The sequence below is a fragment of the Syzygium oleosum genome, unplaced genomic scaffold, assembly GCF_021117445.2.
Source record: "Syzygium oleosum isolate NSW1041296 unplaced genomic scaffold, Sole_v2.1 Sole_v2.20, whole genome shotgun sequence".
NCBI lineage: Eukaryota > Viridiplantae > Streptophyta > Magnoliopsida > Myrtales > Myrtaceae > Syzygium > Syzygium oleosum.
The window spans coordinates 6439599-6461699 of NW_026607504.1; the positions used below are offsets into that span (position 1 = coordinate 6439599).

General features: G+C 41.1%; 1 protein-coding gene across 5 annotated transcripts; it reads right to left on the reverse strand.

Annotated features, from left to right (window-relative positions):
• Positions 1-297: 297 nt before the first annotated feature.
• On the reverse strand, positions 298-7939 carry LOC115670241 (DNA (cytosine-5)-methyltransferase DRM2). 5 transcript variants are annotated; one of them, XM_030591463.2, is made up of 10 exons: positions 7666-7939; positions 6755-6825; positions 6427-6564; positions 5216-5315; positions 5085-5131; positions 3798-3944; positions 2559-2655; positions 1850-1941; positions 1023-1760; positions 298-894 (listed from the first exon to the last, which is right to left on the reverse strand). In XM_030591463.2, exons 2-10 carry the CDS (start codon positions 6755-6757, stop codon positions 460-462), a joined length of 1797 nt encoding a protein of 598 aa, XP_030447323.1. In that variant the 5' UTR covers positions 6758-6825; positions 7666-7939; the 3' UTR covers positions 298-459. The 5 variants fall into 5 exon arrangements, with proteins under 5 accessions (XP_030447323.1, XP_056176483.1, XP_056176486.1 ...); XM_056320508.1 differs by having other exon boundaries at positions 7648-7939; XM_056320511.1 differs by having other exon boundaries at positions 6755-6807; positions 7666-7778.
• Between the last annotated feature and the right edge of the window lie 14162 nt (positions 7940-22101).

A 22101-nucleotide genomic window follows, 5' to 3' on the forward strand; every position in this document is an offset into this window, starting at 1 on the left:
TTTGGTGACAAGTTTTAGGACTTTTGGTGAACATACCCCTTTCCTATAAGATATGCTGATAACTACACGGACATAAGCATTAGTATTCCCACACAAAAAGTGCATAATAAGGCAGCACATACCACAGACCATACGCAAGTCAGGCTATCGTTGCCCGGAACGAAAGAGAAATTATATGCAAAGAGAGGACATTCCAAGTACAGATCAATCATCCATAGCAATTCGACTTCGGATGCTGGAATAATTTGGACACATTCCAGATTTTTGCTGCAGTTGGCGCAGACTAAACTCACCATGAGAATTGCAAGGAGATTTATTGGATTGAAGAGGAGAATTGAATCAGAAACATGAACAATTAGAGATGTTTGCGCTCCCCTTCAGCAATTCAATTCTGAGCCAGATAAGAACTAAAACCCGCCTATCAATTGGTTAACTGTTCAGTCAGGTGCTTTACATCAATCAGTGGCCTTTGGACATGATACACTTGACCAGATCCAAAATCCGAAAATAATCATAGAAGAGCGAGGACTCCTTGCCTTCCAGTCCATCCCTACTATGCCTGTTACTGCCTGCGAGATTGTTGCATGGGCTTCCGCCAACAATGAGATCGAACCCGCCAAAAGAGTTCATGAGCTGCTCCAGCCTATCCCCATTCAACTGTTGCACATCAGCAATGTCGATCAAATTGCCCTTCTGGTTTGTTTGCTCCCACCAACTCCTCACAATATTTCTATTGACTTCAGATATTTCCACGGAGACCACATTTTTTAGCGGGATCCCAAGCCGATGAAGAGCAACTTCCGCCCCGCCAATTCCAGAGAAGAGAGAGAGGAGGTTGATTCCAGCAGGGAACAAGTCCTTCAGAACGGAGAGATGGTAAGCCACAGTATCAACCTGAAAGTATGCCAGAATATGCCTCAATAAGAATTCATGCCCTGGATCAGTATGGAATAACTTTGCAATGTATGATGCAGCTGAGTTATTCTTGGTTCCAAGCAAATAGAAGTCAGCCAAATACCTACCTGGAAGGAATTGCCGAGCGATTTGTATCTATCGGTTCTGCTTATCCCACCTCCTCTGGTGTGATTTTTCGGGAAACCTAAAAGCATTTCCACCTCATCAGGCTCCAACGGAGCCAGCTTGTTCCTTCCCACCCAGACAAGGTTCCACTTGCGGCATTCATCAAGAACATATTTTTGGATCCTCAGAGGAGGTTCTGACTCACCATCATGATGTTCAAGGGCCTTTCGGATCCTATCTGTAAGCTTTGCACTGCCAATGCATGTTTGTAAGCAATTCAGCTTTGTCCTCGTGTCCCATGAAGGCCACCACTTCCTCGTCAACGGCAATGCTTCATGAATCGTGCGCGGAGGGAGTGGAAGAAGAGGAAACCTGTTATTGATAGGTAGGTTATGGACATAGCCCCTCTTTCTTGCAGTAGCACAGAAGTACTTGGAGTCTACAAATTCCGGTTCAACATCATATAAGAACCGAGAAATGGTGTCCCAAGCTCCCTTGGGAGCAAGCGCTACGTTTTCATAGTAAAAGTAGGGAGGTCCGATAGCTGCCTCTGGAAGTGTTCGGTGAACTATCGCACTCGACTCTGTGGGTACCCCAAACCCAATCATGGGATTTGGGAGGCGAATTGGCTCCTCATCTCCATGCAAGAGCTTTTTCTCCCCTCTTCTTTTCTTGCTCCAAGCATCACAATTGGAAAGTTTCCTCTTCTTGTGCTTTCTAAAGTCATTGAGCAGTCTAGGCTGCAAAGGACCATGAAAAGAAACACCACTTCAATATACATCCATAAGAACCAAAATGAGCACGGACATAATTAAATAGGGTAAATTACCTTCTCTTCAGGTCCTAGAAGTGCATCTGCTGCCTTTGACATCTGAGCAGCACATATGAAATCTGCCAGCTCGTCTACTGAGGCATCAGGACCTACAACATCGAGAGGAAGAAATAAGTCATCTTCTCAATCTACCAGGGATTGTGATGATTCAGCTGAAGACACTTAAAACACCAATTGAAGACACATACAGGACGAGCTAGTATCACAAAAAAATGAAGTGAAAATCTTTTGATGCCATTCTAGAGAAATATTTTGTAAATTGTCCTGTTAGGCAAAGGAGGAAAGAGAGTGAACAAATCCAATGAGTACTGCTTTTATTTAAAATTATTAATGAATTAAAACTCTTCTAGTGCAGAAAAATTACAACTTGTTATAGATGGAGTAAATAAGGAACAGAAGTGAAAGCAAGGAAAAACTGAACCTCAGGAGAACTTCCCTCTCAAGTTGAAATGTAAGGAAAGTAAAACAAAAAGTCCAAACTCATCATTTCTTTACATTATAAGAGAGTAAGTTTATGTTTAAGCTGCACCAATGCACTGAGCAGAATATTAGAAAAGCTCACATTTAAGATTTGTCATTAGGAATCCAAACCTCTCAATCTCGTAATAAAATCCCCCCAAATCCACTAGAAATATACTTTTCTTTTCCTTTGCATGTGACAAGAAGATGTCAAAATCTTACAAAAGCAGAAGAATAGAATACAGACCACATCTTTCTATGGCAATGGAAGCTTCTTCCACTGTATACCCCATATCCGTCAAGAATAACAATTTCTTATCTTCAGACGAAGGATTGATGACTTCCTGCAAGACCCATATAATTGACAATGCTCAACATTCGTGCCCATCCACCAGTAACTATGAATTATATTAACTGCTTCGGCAAAATCACAGTTACAGCAGCATTCCACATACAAACAAACACTTCCAGAAGAAGAATCATCAATTTTTAGGTTAATTGTAATAAGGCAAAACTGGGAACTGGTTCAAAGCTTATGTTAATTAATAATAGCATGACGTTACAACAGGTGACAAACGAGAGCCACCTTCCAATAAACCAACAGGTTATTATGAGCCTTATTATTGACCATATCCATTTCCAGGAATGTGCAATCAATAATTTAATAATACATGTGGTACATATGATTTTACACAACTCTAAAAGTGAAATGAATAAACAGGATAAGTTAAACACGATTAATCAACTTTAGGATACCGTACATCACTATACTATCACAGATTTGAATCAAGTCACTTATCTCTGAAGTGATTTTAATTATGCCACCCTGTCAAAAGTCTGTTAGAAGATCTGGCAGAATGGTGTAGCTGGACGCAAAATGGCATGTGGATTAAGCACTCATAGCCTATTTTTAGATTCCACGTGATTCTCCTTGCCGTTAGCAATGAAAAAGTCATCCGATTTAAACCATTTCAGGAACATGACTCAATTTAGCGTGTTGAAAGTACAGTTGATCAACAGTAGGCGAAAGTTGAGTGACCGATCCTCTGACGAACAACAGCACCATGATGATAAATTGTTAGTTTGGTGCATACATGGACAAAAAGCCCGACTATCTTTGCTTATAAATTACGCGGCACAACTTAGAACAATAGTTATAGATAGACACCATATAATGCATAGTGTAGGGTCAACAGATCTTAACTTCTAATAGTTTTAAGACTAAAATAGATAGGTCCTGTCCCTAAACTATTGGAACTAAAATAAATGTTGTGATTCTAAACCTTTTTCTCCTGGGCACTCACTTCCTGCAGTCAACAAAATCCAGTCACACAAAGCACACTTGCTAAATCAACCAATTATAAGCATATGCAACATCAAGAATAGATGGCATATCTGATGATATGGAAAAGTGAAGAAAAGAAACATCCCCGAGAAATACAGTACAGATAGCTTTAAAAAAAAAAGTAGAAATGAAAAAACCAACCTCGCTTCCAGAATAACTATCATCATCCGAAGAATCGTCCAAAAAGCTACCTTCATAGTCAGACGAGAAGTGATCAGAATCCACAACTTCCTCTTTGACAACAGCAGATTCATCAATATCTTGCTCTTGAGGAGAGTTTTCTAGAACCTGCAGTACAACCGAAAGAAACAATGAAAAGACAGATGGTCAACTAGCACAAGGCACCTAAATACTATCATATCAATTTATCATGCCACACTCAAGGACAAACCGATGTATAAAACGCAAGTAGGAGTGATTATTTAAAATAATCAAGATATCCGTAAATTCTCAGCCAATCATCTGCATGGTTTCTGCATGTCTGTTTTTGGCAGTTGGACCAACATTAAGAAAATAAACTTTCAGATTTGTCAAAAGAACAAAACTTGTAAAGAAGGGAAGCAGATCCCCATGACAACGCATCAAGCTCTGAACATCAAAAGGTCTGTTTTTTACCACATAAAGCTCTAAGTGTCAATCTAGCTTGGACACGGTCAGAGCTTTCATTAATGTCAATCAAACAGATTCAGCAATATAGAAACATCATGCCGGAAGAATTCGCTGCTTCGACATCATCATCATCCTCATGAAAGAGATTGATTGTACAGTGATTTTCTTGGGCACGGATAGATAATAACTTTGTCCTCCTCTCCCTTCGCATATAAAGGAATTCCTAAATAGAGATTCATCCAGACACTCATAGGCAACAATAAGTGCTATAGAAGCACTGCAGATTTTGCAAAATAATGTTAAGAATCATGACTGTGCTTAGAACATATTCATCAATGAAATGAATATCTATGGACAGCCATTTCCAGACTTAACTATATTCGAACAGGAGAAGGAATACAACATTATCTAGTGAAATGTCCAGAAGCAGACACAGAATTAAAGCTAGCTTTAGGCAAAGACTCGGTGCAATCCTGTAAGCTACATGAACTTGTTTTCCCACAAACCAAACAAAATCTTAGAGTCACATTATAAAGATGTGAGTCAAGTACACAGAATCTCACGGTCACAAATTCACAATAACTTCAAAATTTTTGGCCAATCAATAAATTAAGCTAAACATTTAGTGACCATAAACAATTTGAAACTTTTTTTTAGATAAATCATACTCTAGGTAAGCTATCTCTCATATTAGGACTTCAATTTCCTATGAAAATAATAAGTGGGGACAGGAAGCAAGCTGAAAGTATGGATAAACGCACCCATAAAATATGCATTTAGTTCTAGGGCAGCAAGAAATATAGGAACCTCTCTTCTCACCTTATATGTCAGGAGAGATTCCAGTATTGCATCAGTTTTTCCCTCTCCTGTGCAATTATTTGAGAATAATCAGAAACAGCCCAGGAGAGAAAATCACATAATTTAAAACAGAGGCAACCATAGACACCCACCAATTTCGTCAATAGCCTTTGCAACCAATTTCTCTGAAAAGCCCATCCCCACAAATTGATAAAACAACTTGGAATGGGATGTACCTGCCAACGAGCTCGCCTTGGTGCCAAAGAAAACCATAAAGGGGTTTTAGTTTAGGTAAAGAAAACACATTTAGTGAGTTTCGTACATTCTCATGCGCAATTAAGTTAAACACCGCAAGATAGTCATGAATTCAACTTCAAAACGCCAACGGAAAAAGGCAAGACAGTGAGGGTAAACAACCAACATAGTCGACCATACAAGTGATTTGGCATGCTGTAGAAATAAATACTATGTAAGTTGCAAAATTTTGCTTCGAAACTAATTTATCTAGTCGCTTTATCATGCTCACTTAACAAAACTAACATACCTTAGATCAAATTATTTCATTTTTTGTACGATTAAAGCATTAAGTTTTGTGTGACAATCTTTCATGAGTTTTACAAAGTCAAAACTGTTAAACTTCTGCCAGTCGTTTCCATATACTTTTCCTGGACATGTATGACTAAGCAAACAATAAGAGAGTGAGATGGGCTGGAATAAATCGACATCATTTGCAATGAAAGAAAGACCATTTTGCACATTACATCTAGATGAAATAACAAGGTCCCTAAGTATAGTATTAAGCACAGATGATATCTCAGAACAGAACTCTTAAAAGCCAGACAGAGACCAAGATGACAAAACCTTATCTGAGATTCTCAAGTGGCTGCTCTTGCTTTCAAATAAAAATAAAATAAGTTAGGCTAATGTGTCCTTGAGAAAGGCAAGAGGTCAATAGTGGAGAAACAAAAACAGAAAGCATTTTCCATTGAAAGCTCACAATATAAGGACATTAAAAGACGTGCCTTTTTTCATGAAAGAAAACATCGATGCAGATCTGTGTCATATTCTTTCTCTTGAACCCTTTAATGTAGTGAAGGCAGTTAACTATGTGTAATGGCTAAAAGATCAAGAAACTTTGCCAGGAAAAGGATAAAAGAAGACAAATTTAGAAGCAGCCCATGAAGTCTCTAAAAATACATACATATTGGAAGAAGATTTCTGAGTGGAAAAATGATGATCAGTAATCATCCCTTTTCTGAACTCAAAATTCTCCAACTAACAAACTTAATCGAAAAACCAAATACTGAACTATGGCGGAGCCAGTACCAACAGAAAATATTCCAAAGACAACCAAAAATTTTACCTCTGCAGAGCCTGAAGCAGCATCTCCACTGGGAGGAGTTAAACTTGAACAAGAAGATGCCGCATAATTCTCAACCTCAAGCTCATCTTCAGTGTTCCAGTCAACATTATCATCCCCTTCACCAGCTACATTTCCACCCTAGAAGAAACAAATTAAAAACAGAAAAAAAAAAATCATAAACTCGTAGAAAGATTAAAAAATCAAGAACATGAGATTCGACAGAGAGAGATGTCTTTTTATTGCTTCTTACCATCAAGACAAAGACTTAGCTAGATCAGAAACAGGAAAAATAAAAATAGTGAAGCAGACATTTAGAAACAATACGTACCATAACTTTGTATTCTCTAGCTTGGCCGACCTGAGGGTCCTTTAGACAAGTGACTACCCCAAAAATGGAAGCTGTTAATTAAACAATACGGCTACCTCAAAAGCTGATTAAGGTATGAATGTGAGAATAGAGCCTCAAATCCACATTCTGAGTAAGAAAACTAGTAAACACACAAGCGGGAACACCAATATGATCAGTTTTAACATGTGGAGGAAATCAATGCTAATCAAGCCATGATCACAGACAAAGACGAGAGCCAACACGATCAACTATCATCACCAAGAATGCGAGCACAGTACCAGGAATAATAGCATCGAAAGCTGTGTTCCCTTGAAGATGCACAACAGCGCAGAACAGAGGCTGAACTAGACCGCAGCGCTCGCCATGCAAACGAAAAAATATCTCTTAAATCTTATTATGGAGCCATTGCGAGTTTTCTTGCCACTTAGCCCAGGCAGTCCCCGCCTAAAGCTATCCGGCCTCCTAATGCGCCCAATACCCCGCGGAGATTTCGCTATTCTGGAGGACGGCTCCCCCATCGAGACTCATAAAGCGGGGACTTCGCTCTCGGATCCAACTCTCTTTCAAATGCAATTTGCTGCGCACGTATTAAGACCACACTCCGACAATTCGACACGACCAAGCACAATTTCAGAGCACGGGAACAAGCAAATTCCTCAATTCCCTCACTCTACCGAGCCCCTTCTCAGCAGCAGAAGAAAACAAAAAAAACCAACCGACTGAAGCGACACGGGCGAAGCCGCCGAGCTCCGGCGGGCGGCGGACCGCGGGGTACAATCGCGAGAAAAGAAAAAAAACAAAACGGAAAAGACAATCGAAGCCGGAACGAACCAAAACGAAGAGCGACGGAGACGCTCGCCACAGCTCCTCACCTCAAGACGAAGAAGTACCTGGAAAGCGGAGAAGGAGAAGAAGCAGCCCGACTCCGGCCTCCAGATTTTCCGCGGGGAAATGCAGCTCCGATTCACCGCCGCGCGCGGGGAGCGAGAGGATTACGCCGGACGGACGGGGAGAGAAAACCTAGAATCCTCGAGCAAATCGTAACGCTTTCTGCGGATTCCGAGGGCTCTCAGGTGAGAGAAGAATCTGAGAGCCCCGTGAGAGAATTTCTAGAGAGAGAGAGAGAGAGAGCGAGGGGAGCTGCGAAGGAATGCAGAAATGGGGAGAGCGCAGAGAGAGATATAGACAGAGAGTAAAAAGGCCACCCCGGTTTTTGGTGCGGGAATCAGATTTTGAGAGGGCCGGCGAGTACGCCACGCGCGCTCCCGGGACGGGTGCCACCGCACTCGCGCGCTCGAATTTTTTTGGCATTCCTTTCGTTTTCTTTCTTTTATGGAAACCGCATTTCCATTTGTTTTCCGATCTAAATTTTCCTTTGATTTACAGTTGAAATCTCTTCTCTCAGTGAAGCCTTTTTTTTTTTTTCCTTCCGATTCGAAAATTATGCTCGTTTATTAAGTTCCCCAATCGCGATTCTATTTCGTGCATGTTCGCCTTCGGGATTGTCATTTACTATTGACATTATTTTTCGGGTAATGCTTTGTTAAATAGTTAACGATGTTTATCCGTTTTTTTCATCCAATGAGCAAAACATAATCTCTGATGTTCTCGAAATTTTCATATTTGGTGCACAAAATTTGTAAATATTGATTGGATTTATGGGAAAATTTAAAGTTTTTCCTTAAATTCAAATTCGAAGATTGATTTGATTTGATAGATGAAGATAACTTAACATGGTGGAAAAGAGCATCAGATGAGTGAGTACTACATATTCTGTAGTCTCGAGAGTGTGAATAGTATTTTACCTTTTTCTCTCCTTTTTTTATTTAATGCGAAATGCTAGCCGACACCATTTTCAAGCCAAATGTACCAAATGCGAGAATAATTTTACCCTTTTCTATTTTTCATTTATTTCCTTATTTTGGACTTTAATTTCCTTTGAAAATATTTGGGCACTTTTATCATTGTCGTCCTCCTTGGTCCGGATCTAATCAAAAGTGTCCCCGGAGCACTTTTAAAATAATCAAATAATAAAAGTTAAAGGATGCGATATATTTATTTTTATCGCGATGTATATAATTAATATTTTAAAAATCATACTTTTGTAGCCATACATATTTAAAATTTAAGGGTTTTTAAGATTTTCGTGCTGACGCATCTTATGCGCTTGTATTTATTGCGTTGAAGCTTATGTTACTTTTCGAGGAGTGCTTCTCGAAACTTGACTTAAATTTTTAGGCCAAAAAAAACTTCACCCATTTTTCATCAATAATCATCATTCTGCCGAAATCTAAGGCGGTGAATTTTGACACTTATTTTCATATATCAAATTTAGGTCGCACGAGATATTAAGATCGGAAAATTTTAATTGGGCTAAGTTCGAGAAGCATCAAAATGTAAAATTGGTTCGATTTCAATATTTATAAAGTTCTTATATCCGAGCAACCAAATACAGTCTTGTCATGTCCTACCTTATCGTCCTTATCTCTGCGCACCATCTATCCTTTTGACGTGACTTTAGGTGAGTGTCCCATATTGCCCCTACTTTATCACATGAACAAATTAAAATCAATGGGACAAGTTTGTAAATTTATTACACACTAAAAAAAAAAAGAAGCACAACTTTCCACGTATCAATGCAGCCCTGCTTTGACCAGGGGCACTCCCAGACAAGACTTATTAATTACATCTCATTGTATTTGTACCTTGTTTGTATCGCTTGTGAAAATAATATTGAATGGCCTTATTATTATTATTATTATTAAGCTTTGGCAAAAATTTGATACTAGGAAATCCTATAAAAATGTATGGATTCTTCATTTTGAAGGGCTTAAGATAATTGCGGAACATTGTAACATATTCTTCTTCCAATAGCCTTACTTTTTATTTTATAAGTCAGAAGGGTGAAAAAAGGCGACCAGAGCCGTTGGCCCCGGACCCGGAGCGTCCCTGGAAAGGTCCTACACTCATCGCATCGCATATGTATTCGGGTTGGGTCTTTACTTTGTAGTTCAATGGGGTCAATCGTGTCATCTTCTGTGGTGGGTGGAAAGTTAGCTGATTAAAAATTGTTGATGTGAAAAGGAGAGAGAAGAAAAGGTATGATCGGTAAAGATTTTTAGAGTACATGCATTGAGATTCTGATCCAGAGGCTGTTTGAATTTCCAGAAAGGAAGTTGAACTTCCCATGACAAACGATAGACCTTCCAATTCCAATTTTTTCAAGAGCTAGACATAACAGTAAGGTACACCAATCATTCAAATGGTAGGATGGTGCAGATATTTAAAGACTCAATTGGACTCCCAAGGTATAATCACCATGGTTGTCATCGAAATATTTCCTTTCATTAAGTAGCACAGTTCATTCATTGATCATGTATCTCACTTCATAACGTTACAATTTGGCCAAAAGACACTCATGTACATTGCCATTGTTTTGGTTTGTATTTGCAGAGTTACGGGTGCGTTTGGTACAACATTTGGAATGCTACTTTGGGAATGCAAATACCTTTGGGTGGAAGCCCTTTAGGAAAAATGCAAATGGCGTTTGGTAAAAACTCATTTGAAAGCTATTTTGACCCAAGTGGTGTTTGGTTAATTTTTTTACAAATGGGCTTTGGGGGTTTTTTAAAAAAGGCAAAAATACCCTTCGCCGGCTCCGGGGAAGGGCTACGGGCTCCCGGCGAAGGGCTACGGCCGCCGGCGAGCAGATCTGGCGCTAGCGGCCGGCCGTCGTCGCCGTCGCCGAGCGACCCCCGGCGAGGGACGCCGACCCTCGGGCGACGAGGCTCGAGGTCGCGTCGACCTCGGGCGACGCGTCGCCCTGGGTCGCGCGACCCTAGGCCGACGGCCACTTTGGGTCGCGCGACCCCAAGCCGACGGCCAGTGCCCGAGTCGCGGGACCAATGTGACCGGCCGCACTGGGCGGATCGCCCAGACTCCCGAGCGGCCAGCGCACGGGTGATCACGACCCGGCGGCCGTCGCCTGGGTCGGGCGACCTCATTGGACCTTCGCCGTCGAGGCCCTTCGCCCTCGCCGAGTCCCTTTGGTGAAGAAGATGAACAGTAACGAGAGGGCAAAGCCGGAATATTGAAATTTGAGTGAAGGTAGTTTGGGAAGTATAAAAATGATTTTGGCATTTGGTTCAAGGCTGAAAGTCCAAAGCTAGTCCCGATCAGCATTGGGCTTTCAGCATTGAAAATGCTAGTTTTGAGCATTTTCAATGCTCAATGCCAACCGTTTGGTTCAGCATTTTTGGGAAGGGGCTTTCGGGGCTGAAAGCCCCTTCCCAATGCTGAACCAAACGCAGCCTACATCCCCTTTGAACATCTTTCATATTTCAAGTGCAACTATAATTAGGACACCAAATTCACATGAACTTCATGTGCTACGGTTGTTAAATCATAAGGGTTTCATGGAAGACTTCAAAATCAAAGGTTGTGATACTAAATTTGCACGAACCCGATGTATCTTAAAATTTTGAAAATTTTAGTGGACAGAGTCTCCTCTCACATGAAAGCTAGATCCGGAATGATACATGTAATTTGACAAAGAAAGTACATGGCCAAGCGTAATAAGCTGGGATAGAACCTGACTCTTATTCAATATTAGGATGTCCAACCCATAAACTTAAATTGATTGGTAGGTGAAGGGAGACCATATGTATATAGAAAGCATATAAACTAAAGCGACATGTGATATTGTGTGATATATAAACATATGGAGTGTTTACCACAAAAAAAAAAAAAAAAGATGAGAAAAGAAACCAAGTGCTATTGCAGCCAACAACCCTTAAAGAATAAAGACCAATAAAAACAGTAGATTTCACATATACATGACAAGCTCGATTTGACTTTGGCAGAATCAGCGAGCACAATCATCAACCTGAGTGTTTGCAGCCTACAGACCAGGGAAGGGAGACTGCTGCCTCGCATGCTCTGGTATTAAATTTTGTCTGCAGATCAAAGGTTTACCCCTTTCAGTTCTGCACAGTTGACACAAAACCCGGAAAGCAGCAACTTGTTACACTAGTCCGAACAGTTATAAATCACTCATGACCAAAACGTTTAGTAGCGTACCTTGAGATATGAAGTGGAAGGGAGGTGGCAATGGTCACCCATTTGGGTGGGAGACGGGCATTAGGATCACAAAGCTTGCCAAAGAATGGGTGGACACAGGCCTCTAACTGCAAATACTAGATAGAAGGGACGTTGCAACTTCGAAGAGAGAAGATTCAATCGAGTAATTCGGTGTAATCACATTTTGAAACACTTTCAATAAGAAAGAAATGAATCTATGTCTTGCATCCAGAAGTCAGAAATTTCGGCGTGCACAAGAAGTATTTCATCTGATAAGCATAAAAAGGAGAAAGAGAACACCAAAGAGGCCTTGTTGATGAGAAAAGTTGATTAACTTGCTAAATAACCGACTTTCAGGGGAAAAGAAAGAAGAATAACTGTTCTTGAACAAGGCTCCATATACTCGTGTGCACATTTGAACCTGAACTTTGGCTTTGCAGCTTTCACCGGTTGAAAATGGAAAGGAGAATGAAACACCACAAATGAAAAAGATACAGCACACTACACTTAGAAGAAGAAATAGAGCATCTGGAGGTAGTGAAAGATCCAGATCATCCATAAAAAAATACAAAAGTAACCCTTAGTTTCATTTCTTTTTATTGCGAAGTCAATGATCACGCCCCTCACATAAGGATTTGAAGAACGACTTCCTCAGGGGGCGTGCGCTTCTGGAATATCGGTGCGCACACTCGTTTTAGTGTGGATCACTTCATCTTTTAAATTTAGGAAAAACTGAATGTCATGCATCTAAACTTAGGATAAAGGAAAGGACAGGTATTTGAACAAAAGGCCAACAAGGTTTAAGCAGAGGAATTGCTTTGTGCTAGGGATGAGCCTTAATCTTTGGAAACTTGAATTCAGTGTAGTTTGGGTTCATACATTTCATTTCCTCGCGAATTGGTGTTCCAAATGCCTGAAGAAAAATGAGAAATGTAAATATCAAGTACTGCCAGTAATGCAGAACAATATGAGTTAACAGAGGGAGAATCAACCCTGATGATCTCCAGGATTTGGCAACTCCACTTTCACCTGGAAAGAGAGGCTGTCATATGTGCTACAGCCGGGGAAAAGAGGTAAAGAATCATAGCTACCATCATATAGGCTAACACAATTTAAGAGAATCGGAACTTCATGTACTATTCTTTCGACATGAATTGTTGTCGTTGATGGAAATATTTTTTATTGGCCGATTATTTCAAGCGACACGAGCGATCATTTTCCAGATGATTCATTTTCCGCGAAACTCACGGAGCCCAAGTTTTCAGCTATCTTCCCTCGCCGAGCTAGCTTTCTGCTAATACCAGTCTCTCGTCCATCACCTTCAAACAGCCAATCGAAGAAAATCAACTTCGGCCACAGCGCAAATGCAAGGGGAAAGGAGAAAAACCCGAGACTCAAAAGAGATTTCCCAGTTCACCCGCTAAAGCAAAATGCAACTATCTTCGCTTAGACAAGCTGGAATTGCCGCTACAAAGAAAGCATCTTTGGTACGAGAACTGTGCAAAAACAGAAAGGTGGGGGGAGAAAACCTCCAACAACTTACCTGCGGAGCTCAGAATCTCTCGCATTATACAATGCTTCATCTCCTTCAAAAAAGGAGCGCGCACGGTCTCTCTGCAAACTCGAATCATCAGCGAAACGAACGAACGCGAAGCGAGCTGCTGAGGCCTAGGAAGAGGCCGAAGAGCTTCCCTTCTCGGTGCCGACTCCGACTTCGATTCGCAACTTGGCGCCCAGTGGTCGGCTGTGCTGTCACGCCGCCGACGCCAGCTTTAGCGACCCGAGAGATTATCGGGTACGCTGCGCATCGCGATGCGAGGACCCTCCGATCAGCGTGGTGCTAGTCGCGAGCAGCCATCGTGATGCGAGGCTGATCAGACAGACTATCTTAGAATCAAGAATTGCGATTGCGATCGGTTCGGAGGCCTACACGGGGTGGTCGGCCATAGCTCGATTCATCTCGAGCTTACCCGCTAGCCACCGTCTCCGGGCTGGGTAGGGATTTTAACGATCAAAACTCATTCCCGTGAACTCCCATTGCCTGGCGCCATTTTGGTCGAACCGTGAAGTCAAGTCTCGATCTCTTTAAGTCCACATGCATGTTGGGTTTGAGCTGGCTTTTCTGTTTGATTTCGATTGTTTCTTGATGATTCCCTTTGAGTCCAGACTTGAGTTCGGGTTCTCAAAAACAGGTCAATGTCTTCCTCTCAATCTGCGGTCACCACCTGTTTGCTGAAATGTTAAAACGATTTCGTGAACACCTTTCTCTTATTTTGGCTTGCCTATCAGTAGGAGTCACTTGGCACTAACCTCCGATTTTGCCCGAATCCAAGCATCCCCTGTTCCGTCCTGTATATTAGTGCTCGTTGAGTAAACTGGTGTGTCCGAAATTTTAGTACGAGTAGTGGCTGTCTTGTATGTTTCTGTCCACCCTCTTCCTTGTATTTTTTATTTTGTGAGCCGTATGAATGCACAATGAAGTATGTCGGTGAAGCAAAGGCCTCGTAGCAAGCCTGAATGAATCCATAGCGGTTTTTCTGTCGAGTCCCTTTAAATGCCATGTGTGGTCCAGTCACATTTTGACCGTATTTTGCGAAATCTTGAATAGCTGATGGATGACAATGGTGCCAGGATATGGCAGCTGACGATGGAAGTCTGGTGGAGAATATATTTTGATTCACTGCGAAGTGTTTTGTTTGCGTTCTTGCTTCTCAGTCATAAGCTTCGCTTAGAAACTTCCCAAATTCCTCGGTTCGGGTCGGCCATGTGTGCACCTCCCACCCGCCGGAAAGCTTTTCGTCAACAGTGATGCCTGCAGTTCGAGGCCGCCACCGTAAGTTCGTTATCTTCTATTCCATGTCGTGTATGTTTGGTTGCTTGGGTTTAATGTCACTCTGGCGGCCGCGAGTTCGAGGAAATCGAGTTTTTGCGGTCGACGGTTCGGTAACCACGTTTGCCAGCGGTGAGGGTGTAGAACCGGTGGCGGCCGTCGGTGTTGGCCGCGCAGGCCGGCGGTCAGGGGCGATGAGGTTCCTGGCCTAGTCTCGGCTGGAGGCTTGAGGAAGGAGGCTCTCGGTGAGCTCCCAGCGCGAGTTTGTGAGGAAAAAAAGAAGGGAAGAAGAAAAGCTAAAAAAATTTTTTTATTAGAAAAAGAAAAAGAAACAAAAAAAAAGAAAAAGAAAAAATCAGAAAAGAAATATTTAAATGGAGTCCCGGGCGGGTCAGGTAGCCAGGCGGATCGGGTCAAGGGACTTGGTTCGGGATCTTTATTTTATTAATAAAAATATTCAAAAATTCAAAAAAATATATTAAAATATTAAAAATTTAAAAAAAATCCGAAAATGTTTTAAAAATTCAAAAAATATTTAAAAAATCTGAAAAACATTAGCAAAATTAAAAATTTCGTAAAATTCATTTAAAATTTAAAAAATCAGAAAAATTCCAAAAAAAAATCAAAAAATTAGGAAATGTTCAGAAATCACTTTTTGGGCTTAATTTCACTAGATATTAGTGTTAATTTTATTCTGGGCTTAGTTTAAAAATTTGTAAAAATTGAGAAAACCTTTAAAAAATTTCCCAAAAATTTGGACAAGCCATTAGAGCTTTACTTTAGGGCTTTTGATTGCCTTTTCTTTTTAAAGATGACACTAGGTCGCTGGTTGTTTATTTTCTTTATGATTATTTGGTTGTACACTTTTAATACATTGGTTGTTATTTTTTATTTTTAGCATGGTTAGGTGGAATCTTAAGCTTTTTCGATAGGTTGCTCGGTACGTTAGTTTGCGAATGTTCAAGTTTAGGTACCGAGAGGTCACTAGTTAGATCGCTAGTGTAATCAAGTCCCCAAACTTTAGAATATCTTATTTTTGCCCGTATCAAAACAATATTCCCGCGTCTCGATTAGGATTTCTAGCCAATCCTTGATTATGGCTAGTGGCGACTCCAATTGAATGCATAAATTAGACAATTCTCGTCGCATGAGGTATGAAGCTTGGGAGTGCCTCGGTCTTTGGATTAATGAATTATTTGGTTTGTCATTCATACGAACCAATTGTTGTTCATATCTATTGACAAATACTTCTTGACCTAACCAACCGATCTTGGCCGGGAGTAGGTCGCGACAATGTTCAAATTGGGCCAAAACACCTTATACAATGGGGAGTAGAGGGATTGTATCAACAAAACCAAGACGAAGGTCAACCTTTTCGCTATTAGGGGCTACGAAGTCCGACAAGATTCGTTGTACCAAGCCCTAATTTCTCCCTCTACATTGTCGCCTTTTCCTGTGCCTTTAATCTCTATTGAGTGAGAGGGATGACATTGAGCGAGAGAGAGTGAGTGAGTGAGAGAAAGCAGAGGACGCGCACGAGAGAGGAAGCAGCTTCTTCTATGGGGTCTACGACTTTCAAAGAGGAAGCTTTTGGAGAGAGAGAAATGTCATCGTTTGACAAAGCGCTTAGAGAGAGAGACGTCGTTGTTTTCGTAGAGGAAGCATTTAGAGAGAAGGAGAGAGAAATAGACGTTTTTTATACTTGCCATGTTGGACGAAGCACTTCAATTTCTTTTAGAAAACCACGTCAGAATGAAAAATTAAGTAAAAAAGCCATTTAGGACGAATTGTCGGAATAGTCACTCAAATGAATGATTTTACATCGATGGCACTCAAGTGAGCGGATTGTGTCATTCAAGTGAGTACTGTATGAAAGTTATGGCACTCCTGATTTTCTTATTCCTAAAAAGTTTCAAAGAATATAGTTATTAGTACATATATAGTAAATAGTTACAACAAGCATATTAGTATTTCCGCCAGCTGTCCATTTATTAAGTTGACTTTTTTACATATTAGTTAAAACAATACACCAGGCACCAAGTAGCCAAGGGTGCGATGACCCCCACCAGCTAGGGGTTATCAAAAATACCCTAACAGCCCTGACTCGAATAGAATATTTTGGGTTTTTTCAGGTCAGGGCTTTTGCCGGTTCAGTTAATAACTTAAAAAATTGTGGCGGTTCGGTTCGGTTCGGTTCGGGTCAAAAAGAGCTCTTGGATTTTTCTTTTACCCTCAATCAACCTCACCATCAAAGGAAGTTCTCTTCTTTTCTGGCACGGTCTCTCTCGGATCTCCGTCCTGGTTGGTCACCGATCACCGCTGCCAGCGAAGATGAATGATGCTGACGTGAACAAGCAGATTCAGCAGATGGTGAGATTCATCAGCTAGGAGGCAGAGGAGAAGGCCAACGAGATCCCCGTCTCTGCGAAAGAGGTACTCTTCTCTCTCCTCTCAATTCAAGTCAATTGAAAGCGAGTGTTCTTTTTTACACCCGCGAAGTGAAAATGAGAACTTGTTTGCGGGGTTCAACATTAAGGATCGCTGTTTTTGATGTCTCGGACAGCCAGGATGACATCTTCGTGTATGTGAATTTTATGGAGGCCCATCAAGTGTTCCAATCTTGAAGAAGAAGCAGAAGACGACGATGACTATGCTTAAGAATGACAAAAGAAGGTGATTCTATAGCTCTCCTGTACGGTAAAGTTACTAATTAGTGGAATCAGGAAAATGCTTCTTTTGTTTCCATGATGAGAAGGGAAGCGCAAAGGTATGCATGCAAGTGATTTTGACAGGTTGCTTGCTTCAACTTGAACAAGGCCTCCATCTCCTGCCGCTCGTTCCATTCAAAATTTTTAAAAAAAATAGAAGAAGATAGCCCAAAATGTGAACTAACCCATAACAAACACATTATTCATTTTCAGTGACCCGAACCGTTGACATCCTTGCTGCCAGCCTCTTTGGCAATGTATGTCTTCACAGTATTTCTAAATTTTCAATATATGTAGAAATGACATAATTCAAAATGTGACTAGTGTGGTATTATGGAAGCTAAAAAATGCTTATCGTGGCGTCAAATCAAACACATACATGTATAGCATTCAAAAAGCCTCGTCATTCTTTTTCTACATTATCTAAAATCTGCTTGTAGAGGCAATGATGAAGTTGTAGATGCAGTCTAGAGTTGCATAGTTTGCCAAGTGAATGTGATTTGATTTCGATTATATCACAAAAGTCCTTTTACCAATTAAACCCCTCTCTCTCTCTCTCTCTCGCCGCCCGCCCGCCCCCCCCCCTATTGGTTTGTGTTTTCTTTTTCCCCTACTCTCTAAAAAGCAAAGCAAGGTCAAGCACCATAAAAACCTCTATTTAGACTCCCAGAAGTCCTCTTTATATGCTTATGCATTCTCTTATTTAGGAATGAGCAATTTCAGGTTTCTTGCAGGTCCACCTGAAACTTACCCGTGAAAACAGGTTTCTCATTTTTTGGAACTCGTAACCTATTTTTTATACGTTGGAACCTGGAACCTACCTTGTCGCGGGTTTCATGGTCTACCCAAGTTCTAATTATATTCTTAATTAAACGATTGTAATGAATCATCACTTCTAATGATTATCATTTGCTGTTACAATCCATTAATCATAATTTATATTTAAACATGCGAAAAAAATGAAACATTAGCAAAGTAAAAGTCTTAGTCATGGATATATGGAAGCTCAGACTAGTGGCTTTAGATTACACACTCATCATTAGACGTCATGGAACATTGTAGGATTGCGCGACAATATAGAACAAGAAAAATACAAAAACTTGTTCTAAGTTCCAGGTTCTAGGTTCATAGACTTGGAACCTAGACCTACATGTCGGAATATAGGAAAAAGTGCCAAAAAAGTCCTAAACCTTTTGCATTAGTGCCAATTTAGTCCTAAATCTTTTTTTGGTGCCAATTTAGTCCTAAACCTTTTGTTTTTGTGCCAATTTAGTCATTCCGGTCAATTTTGACCGGAATTTGCCGACGTGGACGCCTGCCGGCAGACCGCTGGTCACCGGCGCCGACGTGGCGATGACGTGGACAACTTTAATAATATTTTAAATTTTTTTGAATTTTTATTTTTTTCCATTTTTTTTTGGGTCCCCCCCTCCTTCCTTTGGCCGGTCGCCAGTCCGGCGATTGGCCAGAGGCTAGAGGCCGGAGAGCTCGACCTCGCCGGCCACTGGCGAGGGCGGCGGCCTCGCTTGGCGAGGGCTAGCCTCGCCTTGGTCGGGCGAGGCTCGAGCCCTCGCTGGAGGCCGCGGCGAGGGCGAGCCTCGCCCGACCAAGGCGAGGCTCGAGCCCTCGCCGGAGGCCGTGGCGAGGGCGAGCCTCGCTCGGCGACCTCGCCGGCGATTTCCATCTGCGTTCTCTCTCTCTCTCTCTCTCTCTCTCTCTCGCCCAACGACCTCGCCAGATCCGGCGAGGTCGGGCCTCGCCCGACCATGGCGAGGCTCGCCCTCGCCGGGGCCTCCGGCGAGGGCTCGAGTCTCGCCCGACCAAGGCGAGGCCGCCGCCCTCACCAGTGGCCGGCGAGGTCGAGCTCACCGGCCTCTGGCCTCTGGCCGGTCACTGGACCGACGACCGGCTAGAGGAAGGAGGGGGGGACCAAAAAAAAAGTGGAAAAAAAAATTCAAAATTTTTTTAAAATATTATTAAAGTTGTCCACGTTAGCGCCACGTCGGCGCCGGTGACCGGCCGCCGGCCGGTAGGCGTCCACGTCGGCAAATTCTGATCAAAATTGACCGAAAGGACTAAATTGGCACAAAAACAAAAGGTTTAGGACTGAATCGGCACCAATTTAAAAGGTTTAGGACTTAATTGGCACCAAAAAAAGGTTTAGGACTAAATTGGCACCAATGCAAAAGGTTTAGGACTGAATTGGCACAAAAAAAAGGTTTAGGACTAAATTGGCACTAATGTAAAAGGTTTATGACTTTTTTGGCACTTTTCCCTCGGAATCTGTTATCTAATTTTTGGAATTTAGAACCTACCCTGTAAACCTTGAAACTTGACCGATTCTCACCAGTAGGATTCTTTGATTCCCGATTCTACCCCGAACCATGCTTTTCCCTAATAATGTTTGTCCATTTCCTCCTAGTCTCATCTTCCCTGTTGAACCACGGTCACCCTGTACTCTTAACCAGACTTACATTTCACAGATACAAAAAGCATAAGAGCCAAAACCCTGTTGGGTTTCTAATGGTTGTTCATGCTACCTCTGGCCATCTTAATCAATCTGCTCTCCATCACTTCTGTTATGGATACTTAGGGATTTCTTTAGGATAATTTTCTATATTAGAGATGTTTGATAATTCTATCAATTAAGTGTATTTTTCAAGATTGCACTTATATTTCCCTTTAATTATGCATATTTTGATTGAAATATATTATCTTAGATAGTCATTTCCTAAAGCCTATAAATAGGCTTATGCACTCTTAATTATGATATATTGAAACATACCAAATTCCTTATTTTTATCTTCTGCATTATTATTTCTTAACTTTGTATTAGAGCATTCTTTCTTGAGGCAACTCTAGTGCACTGGGTGCACTCGATACATCCCATAGCAAAATAAACTCATCCCGCAGCTCGATACTGTTCGCTCGAGTGCTTGTTGAGCTTTTCTTTTTCACGGAGGTAATTTTACGATGCCACGAAGATGCATCTTCTGACAATAACTTTCGTTCAATAAAACTTGGCTTATTCCACTTGTTGTAGCCACACCAATCGTATCGGCTGCATTTGTTTAGTTACTATTATGACAACAAAGTCAACCATAAAGGATGCATGCTGTTCAGCTCCAATAGCAAAGTCAATCACAAAAGATGCATGTTGTTAGCCTCCATTTCTCGACTTTTCACTTCACGTTTTGAGAAGCCGACACCACCACCAAACTCACTACCGTTAGACGAATATTAAAATTACGTTGTCAATGGAAGCTTGGAGCCATCACATGCACCGCCCACCTTGATCCATTGAGTGCTGATTTCATGGAGAAATAAGTTTTCATGGCACTATTTCAAACTCAAGCTGACTTAGTCACCTAGAATTTGAGGAGTGATGCTAAAGATAATTAGAGATAATTAGGGATTTCTCTAGGATAATTTCCTATGTTAGAGATATATGATAATTCATATTGATTCTATGTATCTCTCACTCAAGATTGCATGTATCTCTCTATTTGATTGTGCATATCTTGATTGATATAAGTTATCTTATATAGTCATCTCCAAAAGCTTATAAATAAACCGATGTACTTTCAATTATGATATATCCAAATATACACAATTCCCTACTCTTTCTTTTGGCATTATTATTCCTTAATAACTTCTTTCGAAATGGAGAGCTCATGGCTATGCATATGCATATGCCATTTGGGGGGTTCTTGGTGAAATCATATCAAATTTCATTTCGGGTATTGATCAGTTTTGATGTGGGCGATAAAAATGCAAGTTTTTTCAGGCGCAAATTACAAGGAGAACATGCTTTTCCTAGTCTAAAGAATAACTATGACTAAAAATACATATGCATTCTAAAGCTTGCCAGACTATCAAAAGTAGATGTCTTTTTCAACTCTTCTGCAAGCATAATCAATATGTCATACGGGTAAATGTAGAAGCAACATCTTTAAAATGAAACAAAGCTCTCTACGACAATTACCAAACCGCATTGCCTCGATAGTGGAAGGTTTGCATATTGTGCTGCGATTGGATTCCACAAAACTCGTTCTCTAGCATCTATTTCCATTAAGAAGCTTGCCATTCCATGTGAAGCCATCAAATCCGGATACTAGTCCACTCGCCTCAAAAGTATAAAGCTTAGTCCAAGACTCAGGCTGGCCATACTCCTTCGTAACCCATACACAACAAAAGGAATACGGCTCCAGATGCACAACTGTGTACACGAGATTAATTAACATAGCCAGTTTTGACACCTAAATTTCCCCGATAGTTAAAGTTAGAAAATTCGAGATTTGAGGTCCCATTCCTTATCGCGATAAGGCTTGTTTCTTGACCAAAAGAAAAAATAGAATTTCATTAGTTTCTAATCTTTTTCTCCTAGACATTAGATTTAGACACAGTAAAATATCGAGACCTCGAATCCGATTAATGAATGTCAACCTATGGAGCCTCGGGTGCCGATGGACCATTTTTTAATACCTACTTGACACGGTAAGATTTGAACTCACACCCTTCAAGATTGTGTCACTTGGGGTGACCCACGAAAACCTTAAAAGAAAAATCCTCATCTTTTTCCTCTCATCTTTTTTCTGCTGGGAGGGGTGCGGGCGGCACACAAAACAAAAAGAAAAAATATTTCCTCCTTTGATTTTTTGGTCCGTTCTATATTTTAACTCTTCTTACTTTTCGACTTTTTACTGTGT

Bases quoted from the DNA above. Each gene is read 5' to 3' on its own strand.
- LOC115670241 (XM_030591463.2), bottom strand. The intron at 5,132-5,215 runs GTGGGTGTCTAT...ATAATTGCACAG, and splicing joins AAAGGCTATTGACGAAATTG to GAGAGGGAAAAACTGATGCA. The intron at 1,942-2,558 runs GTCTGTATTCTA...TCGATGTTGTAG, and splicing joins CATTGCCATAGAAAGATGTG to GTCCTGATGCCTCAGTAGAC.